Below are 19,635 nucleotides of genomic sequence, written 5' to 3' on the forward strand. Positions count from 1 at the left end.
CCAAACAGGGCCAGCGGAGATGATATGCTTGGGAGAAGGAGGTCATGTCCTCTCTAAAACTGAGCTCTGATTCCCTGCACATCCTGGCAGCAGGAGGGAAGGAGTTATGTATAGAGAGCTACAGCAGACAAGTAAAAACACTGAGATTCCCAGATCACAAGAGAAAAGTAAGGCCTGGGAGTCAGTGAAAGTGGGAAGGTGAAAAGTTAGGACTTGGTAGGTATTGGACATTGAGGGTTTAGTATGGTTCAGAATCTCAGTAGATGTCCACACACATTCAGAACCTAAATAGACGTAGTCTCTGTCTCTGTCTCTCACTTGCTCGCTCGCTCCATTCACAGAACCACTGACTGCACACTAGAGAAAAGCAATGATGAAGGACAAATATAAAAGCAGGCATCTTCTACTTGCGTCCTGTGTGGTGCTGACACAGAAGGGAGCAGGGAAGTGGCTGAGATCAGGATTCTACACCAATTCAAACATGAAAATAAAGGCTTCTGTTGAGTGTCGGGATGTAGGTGTGAAAGGACAGGTGGAAAACTTTGATTCACAAAATGTGAAACATTTGACAAGGTCTCATCCTTGCCCTCTCTCTGTTTCCAGCTCACTTTGTCTTTGTTGGCTTGTTTGTCTTTCTTTGCTGCAGTATTCTGTTTCCCAATAACGTGAGCCTTGAAGTGAAGAATTCTGTCTTGCATAACCTTGTGTCTTCAGGGCTTAGAACAATGCCTAGGGTATACTATATGTTTAGTGGATGTGTCTGACTGGAACTCCTGATGAAGAACTCTGTGTGGAGCTCCTGAAAACCCTGAGGATGAATATTCTTCTCTGTATAGGGATTTGTTTTAAGTGCATTCCCCATTAAATAGCTATAAGACACTCTTAAAGGATAACTATTGCTGGGCAGTGGTGGCGCACGCCTTTAATCCCAGCACTCGGGAGGCAGAGGCAGACAAATCTCTATGAGTTTTAGGCCAGCCTGATCTACAATAGCTAGTTCCAAGACAGGAACCAAAAGCTACGGAGAAACCCTGTCTCGAAAAATCAAAAAAAAAAAAAAAAAAAAAAAAAAAAGAATAACTATTAACAACAGCTCTTAGGAACAACATACCAAGGTTTTTACAGACATTAGGTTGAGGATTGAGTTAATCAGATTGGGCAGAGGGAGGAATTGCACTATTGGCAATACCACAGGAAGGCCTGGAGCTGGGATGGCCCTTGGGACAAAGGAAACAAGGGGCCTCTGTTTCTCCACATTGACTAGTCAAAGGATATGGATTCTCTCTTTACTTCCTACTCCCACAAACTTATGGCTCTGACTGACACAGCTTCCTCATCCTGTTCACAAAAAGGAAGGAGGGCTTCATCACCAGTACTACCTACAGAAGGGATCAGGCTTGAAAGACACTCTAATGGAACTTCCCCACTATCTCCACATAAGATTTAAATTAATTCAAAATTAGCTATTAATTACACTGAAAAGAGAAGTGTGATGGACATTATCCTTTACCCCACTTCTCTACATACTCATGAGTGCTAAGCACAATAAATATTTAAAACTGCAGCCTAGACTTGATACCAAATTAATCCATAGCTATTTTAATTAATTAATTAATTATTCCAAAGGCTGCAGAGTTCCACACAATGGATTCTCATCTAATAAGTTCTATAGATCCATAGATTATTTAAAAGATTGAGTTTTCAATTTTATATAGAAATGTGTAAATTCTTACCTTTATTTTCTATATCAAAATTAGATATGTATCAATCAGGGAAATGCAAATCAAGACAACATTAAGATACCATCTTACACCTGTCAGAATGGCTAAAATAAAAAACACCAATGATAGCCTCTGCTGGAGAGGTTGTGGAGAAAGGGGCACTCTCATCCATTGCTGGTGGGAATGCAAACTTGTGCAACCACTTTGGAAAGCAGTGTGGCGGTTTCTCAGGAAAGTCGGGTTCAGCCTACCTCTCGACCCAGCAATACCACTATTGGGAATATACCCAAGAGATGCCCAAACATACAACAAAAGTATATGCTCAACTATGTTCATAGCAGCATTGTTTGTAATAGCCAGAACCTGGAAACAACCTAGATGTCCTTCAATGGAAGAATAGATGAAGAAAGTATGGAATATACACATATTAGAGTACTACTCAGCAGTAAAAAACAATGACTTCTTGAATTTTGCATACAAATGGACGGAAATAGAAAACACTATCCTGAGTGAGGTAAGCCAGACCCAAAAAGAGGAACATGGGATGTACTCACTCATATTTGGTTTCTAGCCATAAATAAAGGACATTGAGACTATAATTCGTGATTCTAGAGAAGCTAAATAAGAAGGTGAACCCAAAGAAAAACATATAAGCATCCTCCTGAATATTAACCTTCATCAGGCGATGAAAGAAGACAGAGACAGAGACCAACATTGGAGCACTGGTCTGAAGTCTCACGATCCAAAGGAGGAGCAAAAGGGGAGTGAGCACGAGCAAGGAACTCAGGACTGCCAGGGGTGCACCCACACACTGAGACAATGGGGATGTTCTATCAGGAACTCACCAAGGCCAGCTGGCCGGGGTCTGAAAAAGCATGGGACAAAACCGGTCTCGCTGAACATAACGGACAATGAGGACTACTGAGAACTGAAGAACAATGGCAATGGGTTCTTGATCTTATTGCACGTAATGGCTTTGTGGGAGCCCAGGTAGTTTGGATGCTCACCTTAATAGACCTGGATGGAGGTGGGTGGTCCTTGGACCTCCCACAGGGCAGAGAAACCTGCTTGCTCTTTGGGCTGAGGAGGGAGGAAGACTTGATTGGGGTATGGGGAGGGAATGGGAGGTGGTGGCGGGGAAGAGGCAGAAATCTTTAATAATTAAATAAATTAATTAATAAAAAAATTAGATATGTATATGTAAAACCTATCTTTATTTGCTATAATTTTTAAACTTCACTCTTTAACTCCTTGTTTTCAAAGAGTTTAATATTTTAAAATAATCAGAGGCCAAGCTCTTCCCTGGAAACTTCTCCTTCTCTTGATAATTCTCAAGAGTGATTTGCCTATAATTTTGTAATTAATTGAACTCACATGTGGCCAAAGTATACCATCTCATTCATGACTATTGATTTACATACGTATTAAACATGATGAAACTCAAAGAAAGGACTTCACTTTCTCTCTATCAAGGGTGCCCCCTACTAAGTCAACCTTCCTCGTGCAGCATGTTTGTGGATTTCTGAGTCTTCGCCACACCAAATGAGTTTTGAATTCAAATGTGCTCTGATTTGTGATACTGGGTGGATATTCATCACAAAAACAGCAATTCCAGCTTATATTTGTCACAGTGGAACATAATCATAGAGCAAAGGTTAAATCACTGTAACCAGTAAGCTCTACCCTTATTATATCTATCCTCTGCCATCATTCTTTCATTAAAAAAATCTGTTTTCAGAAATGTGCGAAGAGAAATGAACAAACTATTAATGTTTATGACCAACAGTTCACATATCTAAACTCAACCAAATAAAAACCTACTGACACAATCTGAACAAAGGAAAAATGAGAAACTTAAAAGTAAATATTTAGCAAATTAGTTGCGAACATACCTTCCCTGATAAAACTCCATCATTTATACTAGAGGTGTCAGTTTTCCCAGGTGGGGATAACTTCCCCTGCAGAGGGAAATGCCCTCAGGAAACATCCAAGGACATACTCCAGCAACCTTCCTAAGGTGCGTGTATTGGCTGTTCAGTCCTTGCAAGGACTCTGTGATGAGTGAGATTATTATTCACACTTTATATGTAAAGAAATCTTAAAGCAGAGAGTAAAAAGTTCTACATGACCCAAATTTATGCTTTAATCAATGCACTGAGAACAAATAAGAGAGGAGATGACAACACTGTGTTGCTGCTTCCTTTGGTTTTGATTTTAGTTTTGGTCAGGTCGAAGACAGCAAGATTAAATTTTCCATTAGATGAATTCCTGCAAGCCTCTTTTATTTATAGTATAAAAATATGAAGGGTCCATGGCTTCCTACATTTTTCCTCACTGTGTGGTATATATAACTATACTCATTTGTTCTCAAAAGGGAATAGCATCATTCTACAGATAGGCAATTTACACAAGCCTTTCTTTCCCATCACAAATATTCCCCCATTTGAGACCAGCTCTCCTGTTTCTTTCAGTCATGTTTTTATTGAAATTGCCTCCTCATATGATTCTATCAGACCCCAACCCTGTCATTCATTTAAGCACTTATTTGTCTTTTTATTTTCTCCTTTTTTATTTACTTTCTTTTATGCTGATTATCTCCCCTAGAAGAATGCACCCCCTCCAAAGTTCAAGGATTTTTTTTTTTTTTTGCTTTGGTGTTGTAACCCCAATGCCTAAAACTAATTCCTTGCATGCATATGACTGTGGTAAAAAATGGAGATAACAAATAAATGAAAATATTGGGCATACTGATAGTGCAATTCTGTAATTATTTTTATGCACACTTAGTAAAACAAGTTTGTTTTCTGAGGAACTCAAGGACATCTCTAGGAAACAATTGCCTCTGTCCTTTCCCATAGGTCCCCATAAGCCCTCTCCTCTTTATTTTTTCCAGCACTTAGCAACTTCAAGTACACATTTCTTGATGTGTTATATACCCATAGTTTATATTTTATCCCTCACGACTCTTAGAAAGTCAGATCGATGTAAACAAAGATGTTTTATTGTTTAATGATGAACCAAAATATCTAGAACAAAATATAGCTGCAACAGGGTAGGTCTCAACACTGTCGCAAAGGAGCGAATATATTAGCGGTTCTGTGTTCAGGTATCTTCACTTAAAGGTACATGTGGTACCTTTATATCACTTAAGGTGTTCATGTTGCTTTGTTTGCTCATAAAAATCATATCTTAGACCCTTTCATGTTACAGTCCAATATCCTGTTTGCTTGTACTACTTAGCATAAAAAATTATTGAACAATTTAACCTAATAATGTATTTCTTTAACTAGGCATTCTAAACGACATGGGCCATACCATGAACTTAATACCTTTCTACTGAATGTCTTGGCAGAATATAGCAGATTTATCAATACCAAAATAGCTTATTCACTAGCGTGCATTTCTTAGTTTTGGGTCTAGTTCTTTAGGCAATCCTTGAGCTCCCAGTGTCCTGTTATAAATGACAGGGTCCATATTTTGATTTCAAAGAGATTAACTACATAGTTTAGACATTGTTATATAAGGGAGGGTTTTTTTTAAACAACTTTACCCTTGTTTTATTTAGAATTCAATAGTTATGTAGCAGTAAACAGTTTACTGTGGTTTATATGGTAAGATAAAAAGCTAGTGCCCGCGGCTGATGTATTTTCCCAAATACGTGTGCTTTTGTCTATGGGCAAAAGCTCTCAAGTTTCATGATACCTCACAAACTTGTGGGCATTTATAAGCCACATTTATTATGGGAGGTAGACAAGTAACTGATAAAAAGCTGTTTCATAGTTACATTCTGGGAAAAGTTATCCATCCCTCTTTTAGGTAGGGTGTGTAACCCACAGAACTGAAATTTGACATTAAAGTGTGTTTTGTATATAGGAAAAGAGACGTTTATGGCTTAAATACTTAATTGCCAACGTATTATCTGCAAGCATTGCATTCTTCTAGTACTCAGCAAAGAAAACCATAACGTTTAAAAATGTCAGGTTCCTCATCTATAAAGGTGGCATGTTTCTTATTATTTATCCCTAAGACATACCTTTAAAAATATTGAGATGACATCTAATCATTTTTTTCTGAAACTAAAGACACAGTATGAATATAAAAGTGTGGCTTGCATGGCTATTGCTCTCTTACCCTTTTTTGTAATGGATGTCATTTGGACTTCTAACTCTAAAGTATTTTTTCTAAAGCACCCTTCAGCAAGACTATCTGAATACAAATGTATTTGTCCTATAAATGCCCTAAAGTCAAGAAATAAGAAAGAATGGCTGGGGTGGTATAACTTTATTTTGGGGACTATATTCACTTGAGATTCATCAGTTTAAATGATCTCAGTGCAATGAAGGAGAGCAGGCCCTGGTTCATTAAAGGCATTGCCAGCAGGCCCGCTTGCTGATATGCTTACAAATGCTGGTCTGACCTCTATCCTCAGGTAAGAATTGTGATGTTGGAGAAGTTCTCAAGGCCAATTCTTAAGAAGAGCCAAAAACTTTAGCTCTGAAACAGCAAAATGAGGTTACAAAAAATAAAGTCGAAATCTATTATCTCCCCTCATTCTTCTTACAATACTATGCTAGTAACCAACATCACTGAATCCTGTGTCTTACTATGTCTAGCCACTCTGATTCTCCAGGAATCCTATTACACAAGCCTGTGGTCACCCACATTTTGTCACTAACAAACTGGAGGAGTAGAAACATTAGGAAACTAGCCTGAGTGTCCCTTTGACTTGTTGCTGGATCTGAAACTAAAGCAAAGTCTTTTTTCTTGCTGCAGTCTATATCAGTGCACACAGCTACAGTCAGATGAACAATTATTGACTTTAGAGTCCATGATAGCCAATGTGAGCAGTTGATTTGGTATTCTTGCATTTTCAATTATATGTAATACGAGTTTAATATAGTATTTTATGATTTTTGTAAGCACTACAGATCTGATATTCTGTCTCTGGGAGAGAAAGCCATGGTGAACTTTTCAGGCCCTAAGATATTAAGTCAGGCATTTTTTCACTTTTAGTAAGTGCCCAAAGCTCTGAAGATGAATCTAACTCTCCCCAAGTATGCTCTGTTGCTCAGCAGTTATTTTCTGTTATCAGTCAAATTTTGTGGTTTAAGCATAAATTCTACTCTACTGTGACAACATGTTTAGCCCCTTACATCATCATTGGAGGACAGGTACATTTTTTTTCCTTCTAAGAACACAAGTATCAATGTTTCATGTGACTGCGGAATTATTTTATTTGACAAAGGAGCACTTTGAAAATACAGTAAAACATTTTCTTTAATCAAAAGTATATTCAGTGCCTCTGCCCATAGCACTTGGAAAAGGAATTGAGAAGTAACACGGTAGAGCTACTGTGTTTAATTAGTGTGGGGTCAGATGTCTGTCAAAATAATTGAAAGTGGTCAGCAGACCATCACTGCAATATAAATGTCTACGAAGTTCGGGGTTTATGTTAATCTAGAGCCGTTTTGTTGAAACAAGCTTAGTTAGAAAGGTAAGCTAAGGTCTGAAGTTCAACTTCTTGGTGAAAGTTAAATGAGTTAATGCTATGGCCATCATTGTGAACACTTATAGCATACTGACTTGAGGGGGCAAGACAGATGGGTATCCAAGAGATGGCATCTAAGAAGAAATTTTTAATGACGAAGAACCAAGAGATCAGAGATTACCACATAGACGGAGTAAGGGAAAGGGATGTTGGACTAAGATGAAAATTCAGAAGCCAATGCAACCACTAAAGCAAAGGGAGATGTAGCTACAAGTCAAAATATGCTCACAGCCACCAGCATCAGTGGTAAAATTGTGGCCACTCATTAAAAACATCTGGAAGAATTGTTACCCTGACAGCTCCTTCCTGATGATCAAATGAAACGTCTCAATCTCTGCCCTCTAGACCTGTGTAATGTGCTTGTGTCAACATGGAGGGGCTACACTAACATGCACCCCCATCCCCAAATCCACATGTGGTATAGACCACTCAAGTGAATAGCTCGAACAAGTGAATTAACCTCTCAAGATCTCAGACACACAATACATAAAGTCAGTGAACTGGACTGTGAGAGTTGGGAGTTTTATAGGAAAAGAGAAATCACCTTCCCCCTCCCTGTCCTTCACTAAAGGAAGCTGCCAGATTATTTGGTGCATTTAATTAAACTCTAGATGTTCTGAAGAGCTACCGTGTAATACACACCATGTGTGAAGGTATACTTGAACTTGAAACACTTTCAGGTGTTAGATAAGCACGGAGCTAGGTATGGAGGTGCAGATCTGTGATCCCAGATGATGGAAAGCTGAAGCAGAAGAATTGCCAAGTTGTGGAGTAAGCTGAATGATAGAAGGCATTCAGGGAAAACCTGGGCAAGTTAATGACACCCTTTCTTAAAATATAAAGAATTTAAGGGTATTGGAGAAATAGCCTAGTGAGAGTTTTTGCATCACTTGAATAAAACTACCACTTAAGTCCGACTTGTGGGCATCCTATGTCGAGAAGGCTACTGAGTACACATGGTGATTACAGGGAAAAGAATAATTGATTAGTTATGAAAATCTGAGCTGTAAGGGAAGGCAGTGTTATCAAATATTTGCCATTTCTACTCTACGGACAAGTATAGATCATAATTGATCATGACAGTCTCCTGCTGTGCGTGGAAGAGCTTCAGACTTCTATGTGTAGCCATTTGAACAATGAATGACTTTATTTCAGCAAAGAATGTAGGGATAATTATATTGTGTGTAGTCATCAAGAGTTACAGGAATGACAACTTGTCTTTGCAGCCATCTAAAACTCATCTCCCTAACTCTGGTGTTAATAGTCTATATCTAGTTAAAATGTCTCCCTTCTCATACATTTATTGCCTAACATTCTTTCTTTCTAAAAGCAGATAAAAGACATAAATTTAAACTGATGTGATTCTGATTAAAATACTAAGAACTGAATCTTTACAAAATAACCTACCTCCAAAAATATCTTGGCTGGTTTTTGTTTCTGCTTCTAAAATGCATAAGTAGGATAACTATAGGGGAAGTCTCAGGGATTTCTGAAAGGCAGGAAGGAGAGCATTAATTTTCAACATTTTTAACATTGAATTAATTATAGCAATGATCTAAAATTGCGGTAGAAACCTGTAGAGGTCTATAAAGGCCCTATAGAGGCCACATACTGTTTATCAACTATTGGATTTAACCCTCAAAATACTGTTCCACTAACCGCAATTAAATTTAGGAATGTGGCCCTCAGAGACAGTATTCCTTTATGTTAGACGTAACAGAGTTGGGCAGCACGAGAAAAGGAGTGCTTTTGTTTCATTTTCCTACTCAAGTTTGTTAAAATTTAGAGAAAGACAAAAGTGGCCCATGCGAGTGGTAAGTTTCAAGGAAAAGAATCTTTGCCTAGTTTTCTGCTATTTGAGTTACATTCATAGTCCTGATAGACATGGATGATTCAAGACCTGTGTTACACATGGCCAATAGGGAAAGGGGCTCTGCTGATGCTGTGGAATCAGCAGCAAGGACTCATTTTTAAACTAATTAGAGCCACTACTCAAGACCATGACTCCCTCATTACCCTCTGCTTCCCATGATGACTGTGGTATTCGGCTGTGGTATTCGGCACTGGGGCACACATGGTAGATCAACCAGTTGATCATCAATCTATGGTTCTCAGATGTTACTTGTTTGCCTATAACCAGATTCTCAGGGGCTGACCTGAATAGAAGAGGTATATATTATCAGCCACAGCTGGAAATCCTTGGACTTCACCTTGTGAAGTTCCCATCAATCATTAGTGAGTTCCATAGTTGTAACAGCCTTGTCTTGCATCAGTCACATTTGAGTAATAGTGACAGTGCCAAACATTGACATACTGTGATAAAATTTACTAATGTCATTGGGAAAGATGAGGTGTGGGGTTAATGCTTACGAAGGCACTTGGCTATATTCTAATGTGACACTGAGGATTTTATAGTGTCCCTGTAGCTTTTGTAGACCTAAAATTGCTCCGTTTTAGAATATTCACTTTTGTTTTAGCTGAACAAACTTAGGTAAGGGTTATGTAGTCAAGTGGTAAAGTCAAGACCTAAAACCACAATTCTCAACAAGCCTCAGTAATGCTTGCAGAAGTCTGAGTATTGCTTTTTTCCACATGATAATTTGTAACCACACTATTGTGCAAAAGTTTCATTTGAAAGCCATGAAAGACTACAATAACAAATGAGTCTTTGCACACATGTATATGTTCAAAAAGATATTCCTTGATTGAGCAGAAAATGATAAATTGACATCCCTGTCATTGCAGGTCTGATTTAATGTCTGCTAATTGGATTTCAGTTCATTGATTTAATAAGCCAATATTTATGTTCAGGGGTCAACTTGTCTCTGAATTCATGATTACAACCCTAAATTTTCTTATAATTGGTAGATTCAATAACTAAATCATATATGTAAATATATGTGATTTGTTGATTACATGTGTAAAAACCAATAACAAAATCAAGATAACCTTATAAAATAATCTATTAGTTATTTTATATAATACTAAAGGTTGTCCAAAGACAGAATTTACCTTTTTTCCCCTGACATGAAATCCCATATTATTCTGAGCCATGTTTTCCATCTAATTCTTTGCTGAAAAGTGCCCATTTTTCTATCACCCTTGTGTTCGCTGTCTGCAAGACATCCTCTACCTTCTATCACAGTTCTCTGAATGACGGAGGATGTTGCTCACCTCCTCTTACACAGCCACAATATAGCATTATCTTATATTCCTAAATCAACCCAAAATATCAAGTGTTTTAAAATATTAGGAAGATTTTGTGGGCTTAAAGTAATGCTATTTTAGAAATTAGAGATTTATGAGGAATCTAAACCCAACTATTATGACAAAATAATTACTTAATAGCTACTGATGGTTTAGATGCATCTATGGACTAGCTTTCCTATGCCAAACTTTTTTCAATCAAGAAACAATGACCATTGTCATGTGCACTCATGTGGCAGAAATCTATGTCGTCAATCTTTGTACTATATCCCAGCAGAAACTACAGCATGCTGCACTCAAACGCACTGTCCCATAATCATGAACAATGCAGTAGGTGCTCAGAATGCTCATTTCTCCAGATACACATACCTCCCAAACTAATGACTTCTCTTCATAACTCTGCCACATTGTGATGCTGACCTCCCACCGTCTCCTTAAATTTTAGCTCCCGTAGTCTCTCTGTCACCTTCCTCTATGAGTTTCTTCCCACCTCTCCATTCTCTCTGGGTCATTTTTCTTGGGAGTCCTTCTGATTCAATATTTATGCCCTGCTTTCTTTAGGCTGTGTTCTGTCCCCTGTCAGAAGCATTGATTTCTAGTGTGTCAGCCACTGCTGAGACAGCCAAGCCCACTAAGTGTTTCTCAGGGAAGGAGATGGTCACCACAGTGAACATTTGGCATTTTTTTTACATGCACTTATTTTGACGTATCATCAAAGAAAGGTAATCCTAGAATATAGTAAGAAGAGATATGCGATGACAATAAGCATAGTGCTATATAAAGAACAGTTTTACAAAGAAATGACAAAGTCCCTAAATTTAATAGGACTGTGGATTATAAACTATACCCTAGACATTCTGTATAATTGCGTTTGAGCATCATGTAGAAAGACTAAACTCAGTATGCAACAAGGCAACGTTATCTTCCCCATTTTCTTGCCCAGCTCAACACTGGATTTTGATATAATGCAGTAGCACCAAATGTAGTAAGTCTTGCCTGCTGATGCTCTCCAAATACCCAAATCTCCTGGAGTTATAATCTACATACATTGAGAAATTTCTCTCCTCTCCTCTTCTGTTGTCAACTATCCACTAAGTCTGTGGCCCTCTTATCCCCACCACTCTACACAATCTGGTTCTTAACTCTGACTCTTCACTCCTCCTGTAATCCATCTGTTATAGTAAAGGTAATATGGCAGATGATCTCAATTATTTGGTCTTGGAGCTTTGGCCATTGCTTGCGGGGCAAAAAGGGTTCTAATTAACATGCCTCAGCTTATCTTTTAAATCTTGTTTCTGTATCTGACACATCTTCACCTTAAACTTCAAATTTTACCATAAGCAGGTAATTTTAAGTATCAGTTATTAGTTCAGGTGAGATGGAATCTCTTCAGAGTCATTTTACGCAAATAAGACACACCATATAGGGAATGTTTTGCCCTATAAAAGTTATTAGCTACTGTGTTTTCCCATTGGCAACCATGCTTACCAAAACCCTCACCTCAGTGCAGATAAAAAAAACAGTAGTTACGGTAACAAAGAGAATATTTTTATATTCTTGTGGGGGCACAAATGTATGAGAAAGGATTAGGAGAAGTGTGTGGTGGTGGCAGGATATATAAAAGCAAAAGTTAGCACATTCCAATACAGTATCCATTATTTTGCTGTGAGATTATGGATAACTTAATGAGCATATTACTTGTTTGTGAAACAGGAATATAGTTGAGATATCTTTCACATAATAATGATCATTTGAATCCTAAATATTCATTGCAGCAATACACTCAGTTTCATGATAATCCTCTCACGAATGCCCCTCTGATAGCATTTCTCTCATCCTTTGGAGAGTCTCTTGTCTTACCTCAGTTCACATCCAGCCATCATTTTCTTACAACCACCAGAATCTTGGAAGAATATCTTCTGTCAAGAAATACAGCAATATAACGAATATATAAGCAAATTTTTTCCCTCAGTGATTTTTTCTAGACAGTAGTTTCTAGAAGGAACATGCGAGAGCACATGTCTAGAGTCTAAGATTTCCACCCTGTAATTTAGTAGGCTACAGTGGTTCTTTCAGATTCTTATACATTTTTCAAGGACATAGATGAAAGGACAGAGCATTCATTTTTTTTATTGAAACCCACTGATTAAACTTAAGATACTGTTGTATTGCAGAGAATTGAGATGTACTTTACAAAGTAAAATTTGAGAGGTTCTTAAGAAATGACCTGAATATATTTTACTTGAGAAAAGTAGACAAAATTTATTTAGAGTATAAAGCCAAACTATTAAAAAAATTTATCTCATTCAAGGATGTGTTAGTTACAGATGTCTCCAACAGTACGTACCTGTGATGTCTGTAAGATGATAGGCTGGTTTCTGACATTTTCTTCTCTATTTATTTTCCAAAGCTGTTTCATCTTGCTATAATAGCTCTAACCATACAAGCACATAATTAGGTACTTGGCATGTTTGAGAAGAAATGAATACTTAATCTTCTCATTGAAAACGGCTACATGATTAGAAATTAAATTCTTTCTAGACTATTCTCAGTAACTACCCTCTGTTTTCCCTTGTGTTTTAAAGACATTTCCAGAAGTCATATGCCATATTTATGGATCCTCAAAGGGTCCCATTTTCTAACCTCAGCAGAAGCTCACTTTTGATTTATGAATAAAAATATCTTGAAGTTACTATAACCTTAATAAAATCAATTGTAAGTGAATATATATATATATATATATATATATATATGGAACTCTGTCTTTAAGATTCAAGACATTATGGTTCTTTAAATTAAAAATGTGACCATCACAGTAGGTAACCAAGAAATAATAAAGCACAATCAATGGATTTAAGTAGTTAATAAAATGATCTATAGAATATTTTTTATTGTTGTTTAAATTCAGTACAGTTAAAAGCCTTTAACTTTCATAATTTCTTCCACATAGAATATTACTTCTCAGATTTTGGTATAATATCAACAAATGGATAAACTTATAAAGATGTAAAATAATAAATTGGGTAAAGTTTTGGCACTTTCTGTAAGAAGATTAATGTTATTTAGTTTTGACATGTACTTTATTGCCTGAACCTTCTAGATCTACGGAAGACATTTGAGCAGGAACCCTTGGGAAAGGAAGTATCTCTGGAACAGGAAGTCTTACTCCAGTGTCGGCCACCTGAAGGGATCCCAGTGGCTGAGGTAACAAAAATGCATTGCATTTAGCAGTTGGCACTTAGTTATTCTAACAGAGGCCTAATCCATGGCTAATGGTGCAGTGAATTAGGGCATGGCATGATGAATGGTTGGTAATGGAGTCCTAACTGCCTGCTGCTGGCAAAACAGATTGATTAGGAACTGATTAATGACTTGGGAGTCAATTAGAATGCCCCACTGGACAAAACTACAGGCAGCATGGTTTAATTTTATCATTCCCTTTCAGAACAATCAGAAATAGTGTTTTACTTTATCTGGCACATAGTAGAAAGAGATGCTATGACTAAATGTGCCATCACTTGTATGATTCAGATAATGTAAAAAAAAGATTAGTGTAAGAAAGATATATGTCTGTCATGTGAGCCTGCATTGACATGCAAGTTTCTCAGGTTTTTATGTCATCAGCATCCACTGTTATAGACATGATCACTTCCATCCAGTAATATTTCTATTAGCTTATGCATTCCTTTGGTTCTGCTTAAATGAAGCCTATGAATGGCTAATGAAGTTTTGGTTGATTTTTTTTTTTTTTTTGGTTTGGCTTGACTTTTCATTAGCAGCAATGTGTTGCTCTTTGAAAGGGGCTGTATTTGAGAAATTGCCTTGCAGGACCCAGAGGAAAATGCATGCTCCCCTGGGGACACTCACCATAATGTTATAACGTTATAGTATTCTGTTGAAGGAAACTAAAACTATGTCTTTTATTTGTTAACAAATAGCTTCAACCTCTAAAAAAACGGTTCCATTTAAGTTCCCTTTACATGATTAATAGAAGACTACTTTATAGGGCCTAACATGATTTGCTACAGAGTTCTACAAATCCAAAACACTTTCACTTGAAAAGTAGCATAGTCGTTTATTTGTTAAGAGTCCTTGCTAGTCTCAAAGCTTCATAAAGTGATTTGAAAGTTTACTCTATATTGCATATGTGGAGACATATAACAGTTGCCATTCAGATCTAAATATAGATTCAGTGGACATGCATTGACTCATTTTTCATACAATAAAATCCTGAAATTCTGCTTGTCCAAGAAGTAAAAAACAAACATGAAACTTTTTAGAGATTAATTAAAAACCATTCATTTATTGTTGGATTTCTCATGGCTTTTCAGTCTTAAAGATTCATACAAAGTAGGAATCAGCTGAGGTATTCAGGCTCACAATAGCAAACAGAGCATCTGGTTCTTCTGAGTTAATACTGGAAACAAATTATTTGAAAATACACACAAAACGGACTCCATTTTCCTGCCATTATTTTTATATTTCTTTTCCTAAATTGCTAAACCACATATTTCCATTTTCACGTATTTCCTTTTTACTCTGAAAAATGGGAACTATTTTCCCTTATAATGGGCATCTCAGGAATCATCTGCATCATATCAGAAATTGCATGATTATCACTCACTATCACACAATACTGTATCAACATCATGTTTCCCCAAAACACAGGCTGATTTAGTGTGGATGAAATGAAGGACACTCTTCTCTATCTAACATTTCATTTTAGTTATGCAATAGTGCATCTCTCGCCTTACTTGTAGTTTTAAGTCAAACCTCCTCCAAAAGCCACTGTAAATTCTAGACATCCTTAGATCAGCATGGACACCCATAATTTGCCGTCTCCTCTAACCATTCAATGGGCCCATAGCCTTGCTACTACTCAAGACAACTTAAAAGCAGAAGATCCTCAGAAACTGACTCTTGCAGAGTCTTACAGAGAAATCATGCTACTCTTCTTTTTTCCAACTCAACAAAGTAGTTCACTTTGTCAAGGAGTGAAGATTCATGCCCTCAAACTAATTGGCTATGAATTTTATGTGTATCATCACTGGGTAAGAGTCTAATTAACATTTGGCAAGCTCAAAAATCATATACCCATTTGACATTCAGAGAACTATATTTAATACATATTACTTTTTCTTTCTATTTTTTTTTCATTCAGAAGAGAGATCAAACGTACATGCTTAAAAGCAGGCTAATAAACTCCTGTGTAGATTCTTTTTAACACCATTAAAATCACCAAGATCAGAAAGCCAACGGATGTCTTAACATGACACTTTCCAGCAGCTGGGTGCTCAAGAGCAACAGAAAAAAAATGTAAAAATAATGGGATGAAAGATAGCTTGGGAGCTAAAAGATTATTTGATCATTTTAGTTCTGATAAAAAATGCATTCAGTATTTTATTTTCATTTATTTGTTTAAGGGTTTTGAAGGCATAAATGTGACATAAAATAAGATGCTGATCTTAATATAAAACCAGCAGGTAAAATGTCTGTGTTTTATGATCATTAGATGAGCCCTAAGCAGGCCATCCTCGATACCTGTGTGCTTTACTGCTTCTAAGAGAAAGAATCCGACAGTGATTGTTCAGTGAACACTTGGCTGGTCAAGTCAGGTGATCTTTGTTTTACACGCATGTGGATAGCTTCATGAAGGAAGACACATTCTTTGCAGATTATTAGGAAGATGAAATTTTCTTTTAGCTCTCCAAACCACCCATCTTTATAAAAGAGTCTAGCCTCATTTATGAACACTCTGCATTTGTGCATATAATGTCCTAGCCGTTGCTCAGGTGACAACAGTGAGTTTCCTCCATTTGGTCATCCTGCAGTCTGTTCTATGGAACAACAACTGATTCCCTTGCAAATTCCAGGTTTGAATCCATGCATGATCATGGTTTACCCTCTCACTTTAGGCACACTATTTAAACCCTTTTGACGCAGATCTTTCAGTCATGTAAGAAAGATAATACTATTTATACACTATGTGTTTGTGATATTTAATAACAGTGAATGAAAACTACTTAAACCTATTTAAAGCCATAAAGAACTATCAACCACTATTTATATTAGCATATTGTGTTATTAACTCCTGGAAGATTGAACTCAATATTATAGTCACTAAACTTTGCTCACGCTAAGCACTGTGGGATACATGGAGGAGGAACTTTTGCTGGAGAATCTCCAATGATACCTTCTATTTTCTATAGTCATTGGTTTGTTTGAAGACCATTAGTGCTACAGATAAATATAATTTAAAACATGACTTTGCCTTGTGCTAATGCTAATCAAATCACCTGCTGTAACAAAACACCTGACACACAGGAACTTCAGGGAAAAGCGGTTTGTTCTAGGCTCACAATTTAAGGAGATACAGTCAAATACAATGGGGAAGGCATTTCAGCAGAAGCAGGAGACAGTGATTCACATTGAAGCTAGAGTCAGAAGAAAGGACAGGAAGTCAAGTGTGTATTACAAACCCCAGTGCCCATCCACCCCACCAAATAGCAAACACTAATGCCCACACCTCTGCCCCAGTCACCCCCTTCCTCCAGCAAGCTTCCACCTCCAAAAAGTACCATGAGATTGTAAAACAGAACTGTCAGTGGGGGGTCAAGTACTCAAACACATGAGCCTACAGGGAATATCTCACATTCAAACCATAGTACTGGCAAATGTCATGGAGTTCTGCTGTTCTCGCTCCACTCTAGCATGAGTTACTGTCATTCATTTGGTCCTCCTGGTCCAACAATCCAACAACCCTTGTATTTTCTCCCAAGGAGAAAATTTGAGCAGAGGTTACTCTTACTTTTCATAGATCATAGATCTCTCTCTCTCTCTCTCTCTCTCTCTCTCTCTCTCTCTCTCTTTCTCTCTCATCCAAAGAGAAAATAAAGTAAGTCTCAAGTAAAGAAAGAATCAGCCAACACTTACCCACCCGGGATGGGGAACAGTGACTTTGAGTGTCTTCTGGAACTAATCTGTAAATGAGTAAATAAGTAAGATGTTTCAGTCCCAGGAATAAAACACCAGTATTTCAGAACTCTAGACCTAAACATTTCTTCCTCTAATCTCCTTTCTATATTCTTTCTTTCAGCAATCTGCCTGCATGACTAGGGGTGTTTTAAAAATATGTAATAACTGCACAGCTTCCTTAACATAGACAGAGTCCTAAGAACCTTGGACTGTATTGGACATAATATTATTAGTTGCTAATTCACGGTCAATGGATGCTAAGAATTCAGTGAGAATAAATGGTTAAGGGACACTCAGCTATTTGGCAACATATTTAGAGCTGATGTAGCATTGAACACCTGTGTGAGTAAATGTGTGGCTGGATAAATGGCAGTTCCTATATACTATGATTTTATAATTGTGTGGAAATTCATCTATTTACTCTTCTATCTGATTATACTGTGAAGAGATAAGAAAGACAAATTTGGGCAATTATTTAATCTCTAATGACAGCAAATTAGAGGTCACAATAGATTCTCAAGGTAAAAAATAAACCCTAATTTTTTTTTTTAAAAAAAAAGGCATATTGAATATAATTAAGAGGTACCCTTCAGGAAATAGAAATTTCTGGAAGAATGATACCTTTCACCTATGAAGATATAACCCCACTTATAGAACTCTATGTGAGATGATGTGATCCTTTAATCTGAACCATCAGAGCAGGATTCGAACTCACCAGGATCTGGATATTTAAAGCAAAAGATCACAGGGGATACTCATAATAGTCTCACTGAAATGATGAAATAGACAAACTGAAAGAAAGAAAAACCAATACAAGAAATAGTGTTGGGTAATATTGCATGATATTTTCATAGTCTGTTGCTAGGATCAATCCTGAAATGATTCTTCCTTCCCTTTTCTGATGGTATTTGACTCCATTTCAATAACAAGTCTTTCTCTTATCTCTCTAAAGGAGCAGGAAAATTAATATGCTATAAAGTGGGTGCTGGGCTGTTTCCAAGGCATAATAGCAACTCTCTATGAAACTAATCCCTCTCTGCTCATTTCAACTCATGCCTGGAAAATGTTACTATCACACAGCAAACCTGAGATGCTTTGTCTCATCAGATTATTCCTTCTGGGATCACTGCTTCAAACCATCAATGGATACAAGACTTTTTGGCATGGTAGAAGGGACAAAACAGAAAATTTCACTAAAACCTGTGATTTGTTTCACCTTTAACAAGGGGATAATTGCTTCCCTAATTATAATCGAGCTATTTCTCATAGGAGTTTAATTGGAGGAACAGGGCACAGTGTTCAACTTATTGACCCAGTTGAGCTCAAAAATTGTCTTATTTATCAACATTTGCATCTCTAATTAGTGGTGGAAAAATATGGGGTGAGGTGTGAAAGAATACATTGTTTTGCCGAGTTTTGTCATGATAAATAGGAAGTAGATTTTTTTTTTTTTTGTAAGTAGATACTGACGAGACCAAAACCTACTGGCAGCTAGAAAAGCTACCAAATGTTCACCATCAGGTGGCTTTCAGTCTAATTGCTTCTTAATACAGCCATTGAGGAATACCTCACGAGCCATGCCACACCTCAGAATTCATGGCAATGAATTTTCTGCCAGGTGCATTGTTTACCAAGAAATGTGTCACATTCTTTGCAGGTAAGAGAGGCTCAGAGAGTTGTCCTCATTTGACAGGGAACCTTGCGCCAGTACCTTTAATGTTTGTTGGATTTTTTTTCCTCTGTTGTGTATTACAGCATGGAGAATTAGAAAACAGGTTTTCGAAAGTCTTATATCTTCATACTGATCATTTAAGCCTTGCATTGCTCCACCTTTATGGTATTTTTCTCCTAATATGTGTCTAATACTTAATACACCGAGCTCAACACAAAGTCTGTGTAAATTTAAATTAATGACAAAATTAACATTCAACACATCAATTTATGTAACAAGTGTAAGCTATAAAGGACATTGTCTTACCAGTTACAGATTTCAGGTTCAATTTTCAAACATGCATAGTGGTTCCTTAGAAGCTATAGATGCAAAATGCATATTCTATCTTCTATCATCAATCTGTTGATTCAAAAAATATTTACTGTAGACTCACTGTGCACCCGGCATTGTTATGATTGTTCTGAAGAGGGAAAGCAAAAGGTAGAAAGAAGTCATTTCTAGGTAAGGACAGA

The 19,635-nt window shown here is 37.1% G+C and overlaps 1 protein-coding gene across 2 annotated transcripts in view; it reads left to right on the top strand.

Annotated features, from left to right (window-relative positions):
- Nucleotides 1-19,635, top strand: part of Unc5c (unc-5 netrin receptor C) — a 331,379-nt gene that overhangs the window by 230,097 nt on the left and 81,647 nt on the right. For both annotated transcript variants that reach the window (XM_057793455.1, XM_057793456.1), the window contains exon 4: nucleotides 13,577-13,680. In XM_057793455.1, coding sequence (XP_057649438.1) covers nucleotides 13,577-13,680 — 104 coding nt within the window. The remainder of the gene's footprint in view (nucleotides 1-13,576; nucleotides 13,681-19,635) is intronic.

Source organism: Chionomys nivalis, chromosome 18, assembly GCF_950005125.1.
Source record: "Chionomys nivalis chromosome 18, mChiNiv1.1, whole genome shotgun sequence".
Taxonomy (NCBI): Eukaryota; Metazoa; Chordata; class Mammalia; order Rodentia; family Cricetidae; genus Chionomys; species Chionomys nivalis.